This window comes from Microcebus murinus, chromosome 9 (assembly GCF_040939455.1).
Source record: "Microcebus murinus isolate Inina chromosome 9, M.murinus_Inina_mat1.0, whole genome shotgun sequence".
NCBI lineage: Eukaryota > Metazoa > Chordata > Mammalia > Primates > Cheirogaleidae > Microcebus > Microcebus murinus.
The window spans coordinates 4,557,370-4,576,174 of NC_134112.1; the positions used below are offsets into that span (position 1 = coordinate 4,557,370).

The following is an 18,805-nucleotide window of genomic DNA, read 5'->3' on the forward strand; positions in this document are numbered from 1 at the left end:
AACCGCTAATATGTTATTCAGGGTTCTTTCACCACTCTTGGGAGGCTGTTCCTTATGGGAGGGATTACTTGGTGTACCTGCTGGGGCCTGTAGCCAGGATTTTCCTTCCCTGACCACAAACCCCACTGTTAGCAGCAGCCTGGATGTAGAGAGCAGGCACTAGCATTATGTTCTTATTAGATGACCTAAGCGGTCTGGCAGGCTGAATCACTGGGCTGCCAATTATTGATGTGTGCCAAGTCCCCGCAGATTCATGCCAGTCACACAGGGAAAGTGGCTTCTCTTGCCTTTCCCTACCTCTAGGGGTGGAGCCTACTATTTGCGCAAAAGTCATTACACTAGGGGAGGGGTGATTCCTGAGACAATGCCCCAGTGCCTAGGAATCCCACAGGTAGTGGCCTCCCATGGCTGGGGAACGTGCATTGTAGGGAAACACTGAAAATTTGCCCATCGATACAGGCCCTGCTAGCCAACAATAGGTCACGGAAGGGTGGAGCCTGTCACACCCAGAGTGAGAGTTTCTGGGCTGGAGGAGGGGTTCTGTCCAAAACCCTAGTATGCCACAGTGTCTGGGTTGTGGACCCCCAAAATGGCAGCCACCCACCCACAGAGCGCTAGCGCTAGGAGCGACTGTTCAGGAGTTGGCGGATGCCTGATTGGGGAGTTGAATCATCAGAATGGCTGCTGTCTCTTGTGTGTCACCTACCCACAGTCTTGCACCTGTCTGGCAGGAGGTCTTGCTCTTTCTGACTGGCCCTGAGCCAGTCTAATTGTCAGTGGTTTCCAGGGTAGAGCCTCTTTTCAGTGTTCTGGACTCGCTGACCACCAGAGGCGAGGCCTGTCTCCTAACTGCCTCAAGCTGTGGCTCAGACCAGTCCCTCCCCCACCCAGTGCAGTCCTAGCACAGAGCACCGGGGAGTTCAAGATGTTTCCCACTATTGTACCCTCTCCACAGAGCCTGCCGTCTGTGCTGTGATTTTTGCACTGACTTCAAGCATGTCCGTGTCTGAGTGGGTGTGGAGGTCAGTGGGGGTGCAGGGCGTCCTCCTGTGGGTCAGTTCCCACTGCACTTGCTGCCTGGGCAGGTGTGGTCATCCTGCGCTCTATTCTCTATCATTTATCCTGCACTCTCCAGACTTTGCAATTGTATCTCCTATTCGCCTTTATATTTTTTCTTGTGTTGTGTGTCCCACGCTGCTTCTCTGCAGTTTCACAATGCTGTTCTTGCAGGGGAGTGATCAACTCGTGCGTAGCAGACCGAGTTCTTCACTTCTTTTTCTGGGAGCAGTGAGCCAGGAGGTCACCTCTACTCTGACATTTTTCACCCCCTCATTTTTCTTTTATATAATTGCCATTCTAACAGCCACAAGGTGATATTATGGTATTGAGTTGTATTTTCCTGATAGTGACGTTGAACACTTTTTCGTACATATCTTGGCCAGTTGTATGTCATATTTTGAGAAATATCTGTTCAGGTCTTTAGCCCATTTTTAAATTTGGCTATTTGCTCTTGAGTTGTTTGAGTTCCTTATCTACTCTGGATATTAACCTCTTATCACATATATGGTTTGCAGATAATTTCTCCCATTCCATAGGTTGCCTTTCCTCTCTGTTGATTGTTTCTGTTGCTGTACAGAAGCTCTTCAGTCTGATGCAGCTCCATTTGTCCACTTGTGCTTCGTTCCCCAAGCTTTTGGTGTCATTCCCAAAAAGTGATTGCCTAGACCAATATCATGAAGCTTTTTCCCTGTGTTTTCTTCTCATAGGTTTATGGCAGGCATCCTCAAACTATGGCCCGTGGGCCACATGCAGTTTTTTTGCCCATTTGTTTTTTTACTTCAAAATAAGATATGTGTAGTGTGCATAAGAATTTGTTCATAGTTTTTTTTAAACTACAGTTCAGCCCTCCAATGCTCTGAGGGACAGTGAACAGGCCCCCTGTTTAAAAAGTTTGAGGACCCCTGGTTTATGGTTTCAGGTCTTACATTTAAGTCTTTTAATTCATTTCTAGATGATTTTTGTATATGGAGTAAGATAAGAGTCCAATTTCATTTTTCTGCATGTGGATATCCAGTTTTCATAGCACCACACCATTTATTGAAGAGTTGCTTTCCACATTGTATTCTTTGCATCCTAGGTGAAGATCAGTTGACTCTCAATGTATAGATTTATTTTTGGGCACTCTATTTTGTTACGTTGGTCTGTGTGTCTGGTTTCATTCAGGTACCATACCTCTTTGATTACTGTAGCTTTGTAAAATATTTTTAAATGAGGAGTATGATAACTCTCCAACTTTGTTTTTAAGATTGCTTTGACTATTTAAGATTTTTTTATTGTTCTATATTAATTTTAGGATTGTTTCTTTTCTATTTCTGTAAAGAATACCATTGGGATTTTGATAGGGATTAAATTGACTCTGTAGGTCTATTCATGTGGTATGGATATTTAAACAATACTAATTCTTCTAATCCATGAACACAAGATGTCATTAGATGTCTTTCCATTTTATCTGTGTCTTCTTTGATTTTTTTCATCAATATATTACAATACTGAATGTACCAGTCTTTCACTTATTTGATTAAGTTTATTCCTAAGTAACTGATCAACAGATCAGTTAATACCAATTTGCTGGTGAGTACATGTGGTGCTTATTTTTCCATTCTTGGGATACTTCACTTAGAATGGGTTCCAGCTTTATCCAGTAAAATACAAGATGTGCTATATCATCATTGTTTCTTAGAGCTGAATAGTACTCCATGGTATACTTATACCCCATTTTATTAATCCACTCATGAATTGATGGGCACTGGGGTTGTTTCCACATCTTTGCAATTGTGAATTGTGCTGCTATAAACATTCAAGTGCAAATGTCTTTTTTATAGAATGTCTTTTGTTCTTTTAGGTAGATGCCCAGTAATGGGATTGCTGGATCAAATGGTAGATCTACTTGTATCTCTTTAATGAATCTTTAGTGAGAATGGCCTTTATCAAAAAGTTCCAAAACAATAAATGTTGGTGTGGATGCGGAGAGATAGAAACACTCATACACTTCTGGTGGGACTCACATTCCTTTTTGATTCCTTTTTGACTCAGTGGTTATTCAAGAACGTATTGTTTAGTTTCCATGTACACTAGTCCCCCCTTATCTGAGGGGGATATGTTTTAAGACTCCCAATGGATGCTTTAAGCCACAGGCATTACCAAACTCTATATAAGCTATGTTTTTTCCCTATACATATATAGCTATGATAAAATTTAATTTATAAATTAAGCATAGTAAAAGATGAACATCAATGACTAATAATAAAACAGAATAATTATAACAATATATTGTAATAAAAGCTGTCACATACTGTGGTTGTAACTTTTGCAGTTTGAGGTGCAGCAGCAAAACTTGTATGAATTTATTTTTCTTTTACAATTTTATGGATAAAAGATCCATTTTTCTGAAGATATTAGCAATCCGAGCATGCAATTTTTTTGTTTCTTATTAAATCAAGAACTTTTTTACCTTTGCACTTAAAGGATGCACTTTAAGGGTTCTTTTTGGCATATCTGAATCTCCAGCATCACTACTCTTGCATTTTGAGATAATTATCAAGTAAAATAAAAGTGACTTGAACACAAGGAGTGCAATACCATGACAGTCAGTACGACAACTGCAATGGCTACTAAGTGACTAATGGACATGTAGACTATACAGCATGAAGGAATGATCCACGTTCCAGGCAGGATGAGGTGGGACAGCACAAGATTTCATCATGTGGCTTAAATTTATGAATTAGTCATTTCCTGAACAAACCAATAACAAATAAGAAGAGTGAATCAGTAACTAAACCTCACCACAAAGAAGCTCAGGACCAAATGGATTCATGAAAAATTCTACCAAATAGTTCTCATGTTCATCATTTCTTCTCTTGTTGTCTTCCTTCATGTTTTGATGGTTTTAGTGGTGTGCTTGGATTCTTTTTTCTTTGTCTTTTTTGTATCTATTGTATATTTGGGGGGGAGGGCGGTTTACCATGGAGTTCACATAGACTGTTTTATATTTATAGCAGTCTATTTGAAGCTGATAACAACTACAATCACATGCAGATACTCTACACTTTTCTTTCCCCATATGCACTTTATATAACTGATGTCAGATTTTACTTTTCTATATTGCGTTTACATTAGCAAAGTCCTGTGGTTATCTTTATTCTGACTACTTTTGTCTCATAATTTATGTATTAGTGTTTAAAGTGATTTGTGTGCACCATTACAGTATTACAATATTCCGTGTTTAGCTTTGGCAATAAGATTTATGCTTTCATTATGTTTTTTAATGTCTTTTCATTTCAACTTGAAAGACTTATTTTAAAACTTCTTGTAAAGCAGGTCTATTATGAAAGACTTCCTAGTTTTTGGCTGGGAAAGACTTTTATATCTCCATCTTTAGGATAAAGTATTGTTGGTTGACATTTTTTGTCCAGTACTTTGTATCATCTCATTTTCTCCTGACCTGCAAGGTTTCTGCTGATAAATCCACTCATGGTCTTATGAAGGTTACCTTGTATATGACAAGTTGCCTTTCTCTTGCTGCTTTCTAAATTCTCTCTTAATCTATTACTTCTGACAAACTCTAATGTTTGAGATAAACTATAATATGTCTCCATGTAGCCCTCTTTGGGTTTAATATATTTGAAGATCTTAGGACTTCATGTTTGTTTCTTTCTGTTGATTTGGGAAGATTTTTGCCATTTTTTATTTAAATAGGCTTTCTGCCCCTTTGTTTGATGGTGTTCCATAAGTCTTCATAGCCTTTCTTCACTCTTTTTCACTTTTTTTTTTTTTGTTTTTACTTTTCTAACTGGTTAATTGCAAATGGATTGTGTCTGAGTTCACTTATTCTGTTTGAAGCTCTCTATTTGACATTTTCTGTGCAGTCATTATATTCTTCAGCTCCAGGATATCTGTTTGGTTCTTTCTTATTCCTTGTATTTCTTCATTAAATGTCTCATTTTGTTTAGGTATTGTTTCCCTGATTTTGTTTAATTTTTAAATCTGTGTTCCCTTGAAGCTCATTTAGCTTTTTTAAAGATAATTATTTTGGATTCTTTTTAAAGAAATTTATGACTCTTCACTTCTTTGGGGTTGGTTATTGGAGTTTTATTAATTTCTTTTGGTGGTATCATGTTTGTCTTATTCTTTGTGATCCATATAGGTTTGTGTTCTTATATGTGCATTGGAAGGGACAAACATCTCTTCCAGTCTACTCCTACAGGTCTCTGGACTCATGTTATTGCCTCTTGGATCTCAGTCAAGCGGAGTTGAAGCCAGGTAACATGGCTGCTTAAGGATCTACAGCTGGGACTGAATTTGGGGGACCTACCACCAGGGCCATGGAGAGACATGTCTCCTGCCAGGTCCCTAGACAGGCAATACTGATTGCAGGCCACAGCAGAGGAGACTGGAGCCAGGTCACACGGCTACTTCAGTATCCACAGTTGGGCTGAGGTTAACAGGCATGTTACTGGGGACACAGATGTGTGTAGCTCCTCCCAGGAAATGGCAGATAGGACTGTTGGCAGGAAGGGAGCTATGCGATGCTGAGCTAAGTCCACAGCTCAGGGGTGGATTTCAGTCCACAGCTGGGACCAAAGTCTGTGAGCCTGCCACCAGGGTATGGGCCGGACTTCTCAAAGCATCTCTCCTCAGTCAGGGGCTTCTGGATTGAACCACCTTCTATTTGGATCCTAAAGCTCCTACAAAGGCACTTTTGTTCATGGATGATTGGCAAATCATGTTTTTCTGTGGACATTGTGAGCTGGAGACCTCCTATTCTACCATCTTGTTGATGTCACTCGCATTTGTGTGTTTACACATACCTGTAGGTTCCCAATCTTTAGATAATCTGTTTGGTGACACCTGGAATCTGTGATGTTCTAAAATAATTGCCATGCAAGTTACTTATTAAGAAATAGATGATGGCCGGGCGCTGTGGCTCACACCTGTAATCCTAGCTCTTGGGAGGCCGAGGCGGGCGGATTGCTCAAGGTCAGGAGTTCAAAACCAGCCTGAGCAAGAGCGAGACCCCGTCTCTACTATAAATAGAAAAGAAATTAATTGGCCAACTGATATATATATAAAAAAATTAGCCGGGCATGGTGGCGCATGCCTGTAGTCCCAGCTACTCGGGAGGCTGAGGCAGGAGGATCCCTTGAGCCCAGGAGTTTGAGGTTGCTGTGAGCTAGGCTGACGCCACGGCACTCACTCTAGCCTGGGCAACAAAGCGAGACTCTGTCTCAAAAAAAAAAAAAAAAGAAATAGATGATAGGAAAAAACCTGTGCTCAACTTCTTGGGAAATTTGTAGGATAAAGAAAAGTCAGCTTTAAATATAAAAACTTTCTGCCATTAAAATATAACAGATGTAAGTGAAATTTTCTGTTTTTTGGGATAATCTGAATTGTTACTCCCCTCTCACAGTAACAACAATTATGTGTGATGGGGGATATTATGAAAATTTTTGACATTTGGAAAAGATAATTGTCCTGTGGTCCCTTTTTGTCTTAAAAAAAGGCTTTTTATTTTTGTGGGGTTTTTTTTGCTAAAAGAAAGCTGTCAACTTCTTCAACTGAAAACTTAGTTTTTAACATACATTTCAGTGAATAACTGAAAATTTAGTGTCTTATACCCATAAGAAATATCATTTGTGCTAAAAACTTTAGATGATTGAACATTCTCATGGATTAGACTAGTAATACAACTATTTTCCAGGCTATTATGATTTTGATCAGCTATTATGATTTTGTTCTTTCAGTAGTGTTGTTTCTTAGTGTGGAGAATGTTAGCATATTGCTATACAATCATGCATAAGGAATTAATGAGCTGCTGTTGTCTTTCTTCATAAGCACATCCACTTTGCTCATTCATCCGGTTGTTCAGCGAGGCAGAAGGGAGAGTGCAGACGTTCCTAATAATCGTGATTTGTTTTCTTTTTTCCAGCCATGCAATGATGGACCTACTTGTTGATCTTTGCCTTCAAAATCACCTGAATCCATCTCACCATGCCCTTGAGATCCGGTCTTCGGAAACCCAACAGCCTTTGAGTTTTAAGCCAAATACTTTGGTTGGGACACTGAATGTGCACACTGTGTTTCTGAAAGAAAAAGTTCCTGAAGAGAAGGTTAAGCCTGGCCCACCTAAGATGCCTGAGGTCCGTAGGTGCCTGTGTCTGAGTGTGCGGGAGATGCTGAGTAGGAGACGGTGTTGTTCTTCTTAGTACCACACACAGAGAGCTGTGGTTGAGGTTTCTACTTCTGTGCGAGGCAAAGCTAGGCACTCACAGTTTATTTTAGGGGACGGAATTTACAGAATTTAGTAATATGTATTGTAGTAACATCATTCCTTTATATAATATATTAGAGAATGGGAACTGCTCTAGAGCAGAGCTATCCATTAAAACTTTCTTCAAAGGTGGACATGGTCTATAATTCTTTATTTTCCAATAGTCCCGAGCCCGGGCACTCAGGCTGGGAGGGAGCACACGGCCTTCCTCTGCTGCTCTTCTGTTCAGTCCACGTTTGCTGTGACAAACTATGCAGCGTCTTACACTATTAAGGTGATCAATAAAGGCTGAATAAAAGGTAGCTGGATGAACTTCACATATTAAAGTTTTTGATGGACCACTTTATCTGTAGTCATTTAGACTCACCATTAGTCAAACTGATTGTTTTTTCTTTCTGATTATTACTGTGTGATATTTTTTAAAAAACAAAATATATTTCTTGCATAAAATGTTTTATATAGTGTGTATATATAAATACATGTAAGTTTGTGTACATACACAAGTATACATAGATACATATGTATATAGATATTCATAGATTTATGTGGCTATTTTGGCAGCTTAAACAAAAAATTGATATCATGTTTTTTGTGGGTTTTTCTTTAAATTAAATTATCCATACTACTTCCAAGCCATTTTCCTTTAGAAAGTGTATATAAGTGCCTTGTGTTCATGTCTGGCCAGAATCCTTGAAAGATGGCACATGTACTGGATTTTAAATTTAGAGCCCTCACTGATGCTCATTTCCCTATGTTGTTAGCAGCTTGTTCATTAGTAAAAGGGTCTACGATAAACTTGTCATTCGGACATTTATTTTCACTATTTGTTATGCCATTTTCCCTTCTGACTCACTAAATTTGTAGAAGAAAGATTCAGGCTACACAAAATCCTGCCACACTGAGTTCTAGAATTAACACAGAAGTTGAAGCCACTGGGGAAGATGTGCTTATAGAATTCTCTTTGTCTGTATTCTTCTAGAAATCTGTGCGTTTGGTAGTGAATTACCTGCGGACACAAAAAGCTGTCGTGCGTGTGAGCCCTGATGTGCCTCTCCAGAATATTCTCCCAGTCATTTGTGCAAAGTGTGAGGTCAGCCCAGAGCACGTGGTTCTCCTGAGGGACAACATTGCCGGGGAGGAGCTGGAGCTGTCCAAGTCGCTGAGCGAGCTCGGGGTAAAGGAACTCTACGCCTGGGACAACAGGAGAGGTGAGGCATGCTGTGTCTTACACACTCCGCCCTGTACGCATGCGGGCGCGCGCGCGCGCGCGCGCGCACACACACACACACACACACCACGCGGCATGCGCAGGTGACTGTTAACTGTCCTCGCGGCTCTTGTTAGCTCCAGGGAGAGATGGGGATGTGAATTTCCAGGCAACTCCAATTTTGTCCACACCAGTGTTGATGTAAGCAAAATAGAAAGTTCGTTTTCATTCCTTTCGATTGTCATTCTGCCTCTTTGCCCAGGTCCTGAATATGTCCTTCCCTCTTTGTGTCCCTGCACACTGTTGTGAGATAAGTAAAAGGAGGGAGGGGAGGAAGTAAGAAGAGATTAGAATTTATGCTCTAAAATAACTATTCAAAACCCTTGACTTTCCTTTTCGATTGCCATTAGCTGCTCCCAGGTTTTAGACATTGCTCATATCCAAAACCAGTGGCAAAAGGCATTTAGCTGTCCCCTAAAACCAAACAACTGCAGTCCATGAAATCAATCCCTGAAAACAACTTTAGTGCCACCTGAGGTTTTCTTGCCTTTGCTGCTAGGGACAGCTCACTCATGGTGTGGATCTGGTGCTTGGCTTGAGGTCACAGTTAGAGTCTCTGGTGAGAGTGGTGGCCCCATCGGCCATGTTGGTACAGAGCCTGGCATGTTGTGTAAGCAAATTCTTCTGATTGATACAAAGGGCTGACCATGTGTTTAAATGACTGTCTGGCAAAAGAAAATTTATGTTTCTTGAACTTAATTTATTAAAATGGACTTCATAAATGTTTCTATTTTACTGAGCCCCAGTTGATATCTTGTCTCTGTTTTATCTATTCTACAAATATTGAATAGCTTGGGCTTTTAAAATGTGTACAAATCCAAGTTTTTCATGTTTTTCTATAGCTTTTATTCTAACTTCTTCCAATAAAAAATGTATTTCTTTATTACCAAATTATCATGAATCCACAACCATAGTGGAATGCCTGTGCAGTCTGCCCCTCTCCCCTAGTCAGCCCATTTCCTCCTGGCAATCTGGGCCCTAGATCTGATTTGACATTCAAAAGAGGGTTTAGCTCCATTGAGTTTCAGATACATGGACTGTTTGTCCCTTTAAAGAAAAGTACTCTGACATTTGTGAATAATGCATCTTGTGTTTTATCCAGTATCCTTGTAAGAGATAGACAAAAATACTCTGAGCATCACCACAGACAACAGGCTGGGTTGCCGTGGGTGTGTCTGTCTGGGTGGATCAGCCCTATTTACATTTGGTGTACAGGACTCTTTGGAAACAGGTTTCATTTGGTAAGACAAAAGAAAAGAAAAAAGAAAAAAACCTGTCCCATATTTAGGTATCTGAAAGGGAAAAGCTTACACAAACAAGTGTTTCTGTTATATGCTGACACTTGGACATACCTTGAAAGGTAGATTGAACCTGCTTCCTGGGAGAAGTCACATAAAACCTGCATCTCTGTTGCAGAAAGGCCCCAGGGAAGCAGGACAGAGCCTCTGAACACAGTGGCGCAGCCACCATGGCCATTCAGATTTGCAGCACTTCTGCCCTTGGTGGAAACGAGCTGCTCCCACAGTCCCATCCCCACTGCCTTGGGCATCCTGGCCCTCCCTTTCCTGCCCCCAGACCCCATGCATCTTTCTGCTGTGGGTGTCTGGCCAGCCCTGTGGCCAGCACCCCTTTGATCTGGACCACGCCTGTGCCTGGCCGGGCGTGACACGTGTGCTCACATCCCTGCCAGGTGCCTTCACCCCATGCTGCTCTCTGTCAAACACTGGGGACACAAGGAGACTGGTCCAGAGTACATCCCTGAGGACACTCGCTCCTCAGCTGACATGGGCAGCCTGCTGGGAGCTGCAGGAGGAGCCCCTTCGTTTGCCCTCTTGGTTTACACTTGGAGGGGAAAGGCAGCCCCTACTGAGCCTGACAGCTGCTGGCGAACGGGGCAGCTGGCAGGGGAGAGGCACTGCTAGGCAGGGCTGCCTTTCTCTGGAATCACTGGCAGTGGCAGCCTGACAAAGCCAAAGGCTTTGCTGCCACCTATGTCCAGGGTGGCACTTAGCAGGCGGTGCAGCTGTGCCCTGGGAGGGCAAGCCCAGAGATGAGGGCATGCCCTGCAGCAGGCCTTCTCATGTGGCCATCCCCCCACGTGAAGCTTGTAAGGGGCCGAGGCCTGGGTCAGGGGTCTGCAGAGCTCCAGGCTGGTCCTCATGCTCCCCTTGCCTGCCTTTTCCAGTTCTTCTGACCAAAACTCAGTCCGAGCCTTCCCTGAGCTGTCAAGGTACAGTGTGTCCAGGTCTGTCCGTGCCCCTGCGAGGCTGTCCTTTGCATGGCTCTGAGCTAGGAGATGCACGGAGCTGAAGTCTGCATGCCAGACCTGGCGGAATGCAAGCCTGGCTTGGAGTACCTCAGGGGTGCTTGCCAGGATGACAGCAGGTTATGGTTTGGTTTCCCGGTCCCTGGTTGGTTGGTTCAAAGAATGCTGCTGGTGTGAGAATTTGCTGTGTGGCTCTAATTGGTAAAAAATTAGGAGACTATTGTAGAAAACAAATTCTATTGCCCAGAATTTTATGGCAGGCTGAAAGTGGTACATGCAGAAAAGACACCATTTCCTTTCTCTCTCTGTTTGCCTGGCTTACCTGTATTTATCTGTTCTTCCCTACCTGAAGTCATCCTGCATGCTGCAGAATTTTGGGCCGTGTGGATTTTGAAATTTAACTTTTTGTGTCATAGATAAGTATGCAAATGTCTAACATCTATTAATTGGAAGTTTTTTCTCTCTTTTTCTCTCTCAATATCTCTGTATGTGTATATTTATAGATATGTAGAGACACATATATACATATATACTTATACATGCACACATATGCATTAAATACATCCATATATACACACACAGAAATAAATATATACTTAAAAGCTTCATTAAAATCCCTATGAGTCTTTGTACTTTAGACTCATTGGGCGTGGTTTTATATGTCAGAAAGTATTGTCCATGCTTGTTAAATATTTACCAATAGATTCTATTTCCAGAAAAAAATATTTAATGAAAGAAACCTCAGCATTGGTCTGGACAGTCTGCAGGTGGGGTTTCAGGGAGTGCCGTGGCCTGGGCCACCCTCAGTTGTCCTTGTCGGCTGTTGCTCTGCCCTGTCCCACGGCACAGCAGTGAAAAGATAAGCATTCTCTCTTGAGAAACAGCATGGAACGGCAGCCATTTTGAGCAGAAACACACATAAATGAAGGCTCTGCCAGTTCTGGTGATTCTGTGAGGATTTGGCTGAGAACGGGGGAGAAGGTGGATTAGGGTCACTCCTTTATCCCCTGTGCACTTGCAGTCTCGTTATGGGACTGGAACCAAACCCGTGTCGTGAGAATGTCCCCGCCATGCGTCTGCAAGCGCTGACATGGTCATCCTCTTCCATTTACTTGCTTGGTGACCTTGTTCTGGTCACTGGATTGCTCATTTTCAGTTTCCTCTTCTGGGCAGTGAGTGGTTTGAACTAGGGACCTGTAAGGGTTCCTTCATCCTTCTCCACCTGCACACCCCTCGGTTCCCCTTTATCATGCTTCGAAACAGTGCTCCCTTAGTGCTACAGCTGTGAACCCCAAACTTCTATTAATGTTTACTTTCTTACACATCAGAGGAAATTCAAACAAGATAAATGTCATGCTCAACCCACCGCACACTGGGACCTGGGCATTCTCCATCTCAGCTGCGGGTGCCCTGCGGCCTGGCTGTGTAGCAGCTGCTGTTGCTGCTCTGACTGCGTAGCCAGGCATCCTGGGAGGTTTTGGCTGATGCCAGCACTGAGTCACCTTATTAATACTTTGTTCTTAAACCAATTCTTCTGGCAAACCTCAGGGGTGTCAGAGGAAGTCTCTATCAGTCAGTGGCAAAGGCTTATGTCTAAAAATAGGCCTTCTGTCTTAGGCCGCCCTCAGAACTCTGAGTCGTGGGCTCCTGCTGTCTGCAGACACCTGCAGACTATAATAGCTGCGTGAGAAATGTCTCTCCTGCTATCAGGGGACAGCTCTGGTGCCAGGGCTGTCCCTGGCCCTCGTTGCTGGGGCCAACCTCAGTGCTGTAGGGGTGGTGACCAGAAGAGTCTCACTTTGTCATTTTTGTGGTCAATGTAATATAGCTTGTGTACCAGCAAACATGCTCTGTCTCTTGTTATATCCATGTCATGTACCACTCAATTCTAAAACCATTATAGGTTATAAGGGTACATATGAACGTGTGCTATAGTTTGAAATTTAATTCTGTGGTATGGTATATTTTACTCTTTATAGCTCCATACCTAATAGAGGGTTTTGATCCAGCTAACTTTGAAATGAATGTGTACACGTGTCTGAGAGCTGCATCACTTTGAGGTGTGTGCCCTGGTTTGGATGCTGTGTGAGGTGGGGCTCTCCCAGCTCCTCCGCTGGAGCCTCTTGCATGTCCCTGAGCCCTGGCCCTGGGACTGCAACAGGAGCCTTCGCCCTACGGCGCGGTTTAAGGAACACATGCACTGGGTTCTTGCTTTGCCGGACGGACACTGTCAGTGTCCGTGCATAGGTTACCAGTGACTGACTTTCATGTCTGTTCTATAACTCAAATCTGAAATGATATTAGCAGATGAAGAAGTTAATTGATGCTTACCTCATTTGGGCTGATATTCTGCTGGCAGAGTTTGTAAAACCCTAGCCTGGGAATCTCCCACCAATTGAGTGAGTTCCGGCTCTCCAGCGGTTGGCAGTGACGTGGGAAACCCATTTTTCTGCCCTCCGGGAGCACTCACATTTTCCCCCGTTTGTCATGTCCGTATGCCTTGGAAGAGAAGAACTGAGTGAATTGCTGGTAAAGGTCAGGAGTGGCTTCTGAGAGCCAGTACATGCGTGAGACAGTAGTCGTGCTGCAGCCGTGTGCATGGGCACGGGCTCCGAGCACTGTCCCTGGTGCCAGCTCAGTCACGCCGGTCTGCAATGAAGGCACTGAGGCTCAGCGAGGCCGAGCATTGCCCGGGGATGCCCACACACGTGTGCTCCTGACCTCCCACCTCTGCTCCCCAGCCCTCAGCCTGGCTCCCTGGGCCTTATTCACCCGCACGGCACGGCCTGCCCCTGGGATTCTGGGATTCTGGGATTCTGGGATTCTGCCTGGAGATGCGGAGGGGCCAGGGACCCGCATCGCTCAAGTTCGGTGATGCTGATGCTGCGGGTCGCATCTTGCTTTGGGAACCTCAGCCCTGGCTGTCTTGGCGGCTGGCCGACCAGTCTGGGCTCAGTGTCCTTGTTCCACCCTGAGAGGGCCCAGCTTGACTCCAAAATCCTGAAGAAGGAAACACCAAGAAAGGGAGGTTGAGGTTTGAGAGAGAGAAGAAGGAGGAGGAGGAGGAGGAAGGGAGGGAAGGAGACAACAATTGCCCCACTAGAGAATGTAATTGAAAAGGAAAACAGTCTGGATGCAGTAGAGGAATGAAAACCTGGAAATGTTGTTCCTGGGAGATCGGATTTGATTATTTCAGATGGCACCCGGGTAGTTAGTCATCGCTGTTATTCTTGTTCTGGAAATGAGCAGGAAGGTTGCTGATCTATTTTGTGGAGTTAGTGTTTGTACCTTACTCATTAGTCTTAAAGCAGATGTTTTGCCCTGATGTCACAGTCCTTAGAACTGTGCTGTCCAATCCGGCAGCCACGGCCACAGGTGGCCAGTCCTTGCTAAGATGTGCTGGATTTGAAGGCCCAGCACCAACACCAGTGCAAAATACCTTGTCAGTAGCCTTCATGTTGATTAATGATAGGACAATATTTTAGATATATTGGATTAAATGAAATTATCATTACAATTAATTTCACCTAGTTCTTTTTAATGCCACTGCTGGAGAATGTACAGTTGCATCTGCGATTCTCTTTAGCTTTCTGTTGCACAGTGCTGCTCTGGAACTTTGGCTGACTTATTTGTTTCTTCATTCTCCAAAAGGGCACGGCCACACCCAGAGAGGAGGCCCATAGTCACTGCCAGTCGGCGTGAGGGCTGCGGCGACGTCCTGAGTGGGCCTTCGGGTTTCTGGGTGGCTCAAAAGCTTGGAAAGAAATAGCTGATGATTTTCCTCTCTTATAAGAACTAGAAGTTTAAGAGTAGAAGGTTCTTTTATTAAGATTTTTAAAGTGAAGTGCTTAATCTCTTGTTTGAAATGCTGAAAAATAACTTAATACTTTTTTTTCCAGAAACCTTCAGAAAATCATCACTTAGCAATGATGAGACAGATAAGGAGAAGAAAAAATTTCTGGGATTTTTCAAAGTGAATAAAGGAAGCACTAGCAAGGTAATGGATTAAATACACATATGTCTTGGTATCATGTAAAAATAATTTCATGAGATATTTGTATTCAACCTCTCTTGGAATTTTTCTAAATAATTATATTCAGGAATATTGATTCCTTCAGGAAAAGGGAGCTTATTGGTATCACTCAAATAGCTGACTGTGCTTCCGTGCCTGAGCCTTGAATTAGTTATTCAGTGGCAGCTTGCAGCAGCATGTGATAGCATGCGACTCACCTGCAGGACGCACAGCCGTGGGCTCCTGGCAGGCGGGGCTGTGAGCCCTTGTGCCTGACAGCGACATGGGACCGCACACGTGCGCGATACTCAGTAGCATCGTATGGCAGGTGCATGGGCGAGTGCATGTGACAGTGAAGTTTAAATGCAATAGCCAGTATTGCTGCAGATGAACTGCAGTTTCAAAGCTTATTAGACATATAAAGCCTTGAGGGGCTAGACATAAGGCTACTTTGAGGAGAAAAGTTGGCAAACTGGTCCATTTGCCAGTAATTTTTAGGTGTTCTTTGGTCCTCCCACTATGATCAGGGAATATACCACATAATTAGTTAATTTAATTGATCTTTTTGGTCTTTATTAAACATATCTCAAAGTTTTAGATACAATGTTGCATAGTAATTTAAAGTCATAGTACACAGAATAAAAATAAAGATTTTTATAATTAGTCATGAGATTACCAAAATCATAAGTGCCTTCTAACTACCAAGAAAGGAAAGTGCTCTATATCCCTAATATATTTGTTTAACAAATGTATTTTGCTAATATATAGTATTTTTTCCATCCTAATAAATGACACTAAAAGAAGACAAAACTATTCCAATGAATGTTAGGCTTTAACGCCATTAGATGGTTTGGCAGTGGTCCCCATCTGTATGGTCTCAGAAGAGGCGTGCGGAACAGCAACTGCCGTCTGCCCGGGAACCTCTGGAGCACTGCCTGCTCCCGCCTGTGCCCAAGGCGGGACGCCCCCTTTCCCGACCTTCCGGAGCCTGGGCTGGAGGCTGTGCTGTGGGAAGTGATTCGCCCCAGGTTTGCCGATGAGGATACCAGAGCTCAGAGAAATGCAGTGACTGGCCGGGGTCCCAGGCTTCGCCCCAGGCCTGACTCCAAGCCGGGAAGGGGAGAGGGCGGCGGGAGAGCCACAGGGGAGGAAGGTGCGTGCGGCTCAGCCGGTGGAGAGGGACAGACAGACGTCCTGCCTTTCAGAGTTTTGCACAGATCTCAGCTCATTTTTTCCTTACCTTTCCCGATGCTTTGATAATGGTTTTATGATTCTCTTGCATTTATTACCGATCGTGTGTGCGTCCTCCTGTGCATCCGTGTGTCCTGTGGAAGATCTGCCCTCAGCGCGCATCTCTGTGTGAGGTCTTTTGGGCTCTGACCTTTCCCTCCCCTCCTCTCCTCACCTCCTTTCTGTGCTTTTCCTTTCCTGTCAGGACTACTTGAAATTACAGAGTCAGAATTTTGTGTCTGAGTTCTCCATCGCTGTGTGAATGCTGTTGTTGCTGTCCTGGAGTGGCTGGACCAGTCTGTCGGGGCTGCATTCGCCCTTGTCCTTGCTCCACCGACACCCGCTCACAGCAACGCCCACCGTCCTCCTTCCTCACACCGAGACCTGAGTAGAGTAGTTGGTCTTGCGTCTTCTTCCTTCTGACGCTGCAACTGCCAGCAAAACAAGCAAACCATCTTCGCAGTGCTTTTGTTTTAAGCAAAACGGGGCAGGCTGCAGAGCTGGGCTTTGCAGAGGCTCTCACTTCTCAGAGAGGCAGGGCGGCACACGCCACACACCCTGGCAGAGCGAAAATGTTGCCAGGCACCAAGTCTAGCTGTTGATTATGAGGGACTTTTCTGTCTTTCTGCTACTGTCTACCTAAAGAAAGAAACTGAGATGGAATTAATGCAGAGGGTGTATCTGGGCCAAGGCTGAGGACAGCTGCCAGAGACACACTTCCAGCTTGTCTCCTTGTGGGGTGGGGGTGCTCTGCCTGGCCTTTGCTGTGCGGGTTTTGAAGGAGTGGGACAAGGCACGGGCTGGTACAAAGTCGTTTCACGGGAATTCTCCCAGGTTTACAGAAATAACACTGGTTAGAGATTCGTGGTACATTGTTTGAGTCTAGCAGCAGCCCCAATCTTTTGGGCACCAGGGACTGTTTTTATGGAAGACAATTTTCCCATGGACCAGGGAGGGGGTTATGGTTTCAGTATGGGTCAAGTGCATTACATTTATTGTGCACTTTATTTCTATTAGTATTACATTGTAATATATAATTAAGTAATTGAATAAGCACCATAGGTTGGGGATCCCTGGACTCTAGGGCATGAGTTAGACTGGCTGTCCAGTGCATGGCATTTTATAGCTGCTTGGCCTCAGCTAGTCTAGAGTACACACCACAGGTAACTAGCTGCAAGAGGTAATCACTTAACTCAAGGGAGAGCAAGGTCTGACTACTGTTGCATTTCAGTGCCTCTCTGAGCCTGCTAATTAAAGCGGGTTTGCAGTCCTCACATAAAATGTTTCTTTTCTTTTTCATTTCCCTCTTCTGATCAAAAATAGCTTCTATTGTTTGTCTATCTTTATTTCTTTTCTTTCTTTTTGAGACAGTATCTCACTCTGTCACCCAGGCTGAAGTACAGTGGCACCATCATAGCTTACTGCAGCCCTAAATTCCTGAGCTCAAGCCATCCTCCCACTTTGGCCTCCCAAAATGATGGGATTGCAGGCATGGGCCACCATGCCCAGCCTAAAAAAATCTTTTCTCTTGAAGGCATTGATGTACAAAGCCTGAGTGTCAAGCTGTCCCTCGTCACTGGGAAGGCTCATTCCTGGATAGTCCTGTCTCATGTCTGGGGGAAGGAGGAGGTGTCTTCGTGAGGGATTTTAAGAGTGCCTAAAAGCTGAACTGGACAGCACCACAGAGGCACAGAACGAGACCTCCATCAAGTCACTGATTTACGTAGCTGCTACTGCTTGTTGAATCATCTCTAGTCTTCAGGATACCGTGATTTTATTTTTCTTGGAAGAAGCAGGACAATGAGAGATCAATACCCTCAATAATTCAAATTTAGTAGAAATATAACACACACAATGATTATGATCACAAAGGGAGTTTGCATGCCAGAACAAAAGGAAAACCTGTTCCATTAGGGAGCCAACTATGAAGAGCATGAAGAAAATTTAATCCTTGTTCTTCTTTAGAGACTTGGAGCCAGAAAATAATTCAGGATTCAGTCCAAATTATAGGTAAATAATAAAAACTAGAAAACAATGGTCAGGGCTAGAATCTAGTAACAGGTGTTGAAACAGACTTTTTCTCTCTCCGGTCCATCTAATTTTACCAAAGATACATCGTTATAAAGCTAATTTATTTGTAAAATGAGTTTTAGATTTCTTGTATTTCTCCTGGTTGTTCACATACATCGCAGCAAGAGGAGTGGCCATGTAAGTAGTGGCTTTTCTGAAACTTTTTCATAAGAACTTTCAGATTAGAACTTTAAAAGCCTCTCAAGGTTAGGAAGTGAAGTCAAAGGTAGACTATCAGACTGTGCCTGTAATATCTGTCTCAACTGAGTGAATTTTTCTCTTCTCAAGGTCCCCAAACATCATGAAGTTCCTGGGCCTGTCAGGAGGGACATTCTTTATTTAACACAAGTCAGGAACCCTGTGGGGAGCCACATAGACAAGGTACCAGGCTGCTATTTTCCCAAGTCTCTTGGCTTTATAAAGTCAATACAGTCCCTCAAAGCAGTCTGTCTGGTCATATGTGAGAATATGCCATTCCAGTCAAAGCCTTAGTAAGATAATGTGTTTCCAATGTGTCCTGTTACAAAAAGAAAATGGATTCTTACACAAGTAACTATATTGCCATAAAATGAGAATACTTAATGAATAGTTTCTGAATTCTGGAGAAATCAGATAGAGATAAAGTAAATGTCT

At 43.5% G+C, this 18,805-nt stretch overlaps 1 protein-coding gene across 3 annotated transcripts in view; it reads left to right on the forward strand.

Annotated features, from left to right (window-relative positions):
* COBL (cordon-bleu WH2 repeat protein) overlaps positions 1 to 18,805 on the forward strand; it is a 282,212-nt gene that overhangs the window by 101,948 nt on the left and 161,459 nt on the right. For 2 of the 3 annotated variants that reach the window (XM_076006243.1, XM_076006244.1), the window contains exons 3-5: positions 6,986 to 7,196; positions 8,307 to 8,535; positions 14,760 to 14,857. In XM_076006243.1, the coding sequence (XP_075862358.1) occupies positions 6,986 to 7,196; positions 8,307 to 8,535; positions 14,760 to 14,857 (538 nt within the window). Of the gene's footprint in view, positions 1 to 6,985; positions 7,197 to 8,306; positions 8,536 to 10,779; positions 10,825 to 14,759; positions 14,858 to 18,805 lie in introns of all 3 variants that reach the window. The other variant, XM_076006242.1, reaches the window with a different exon arrangement.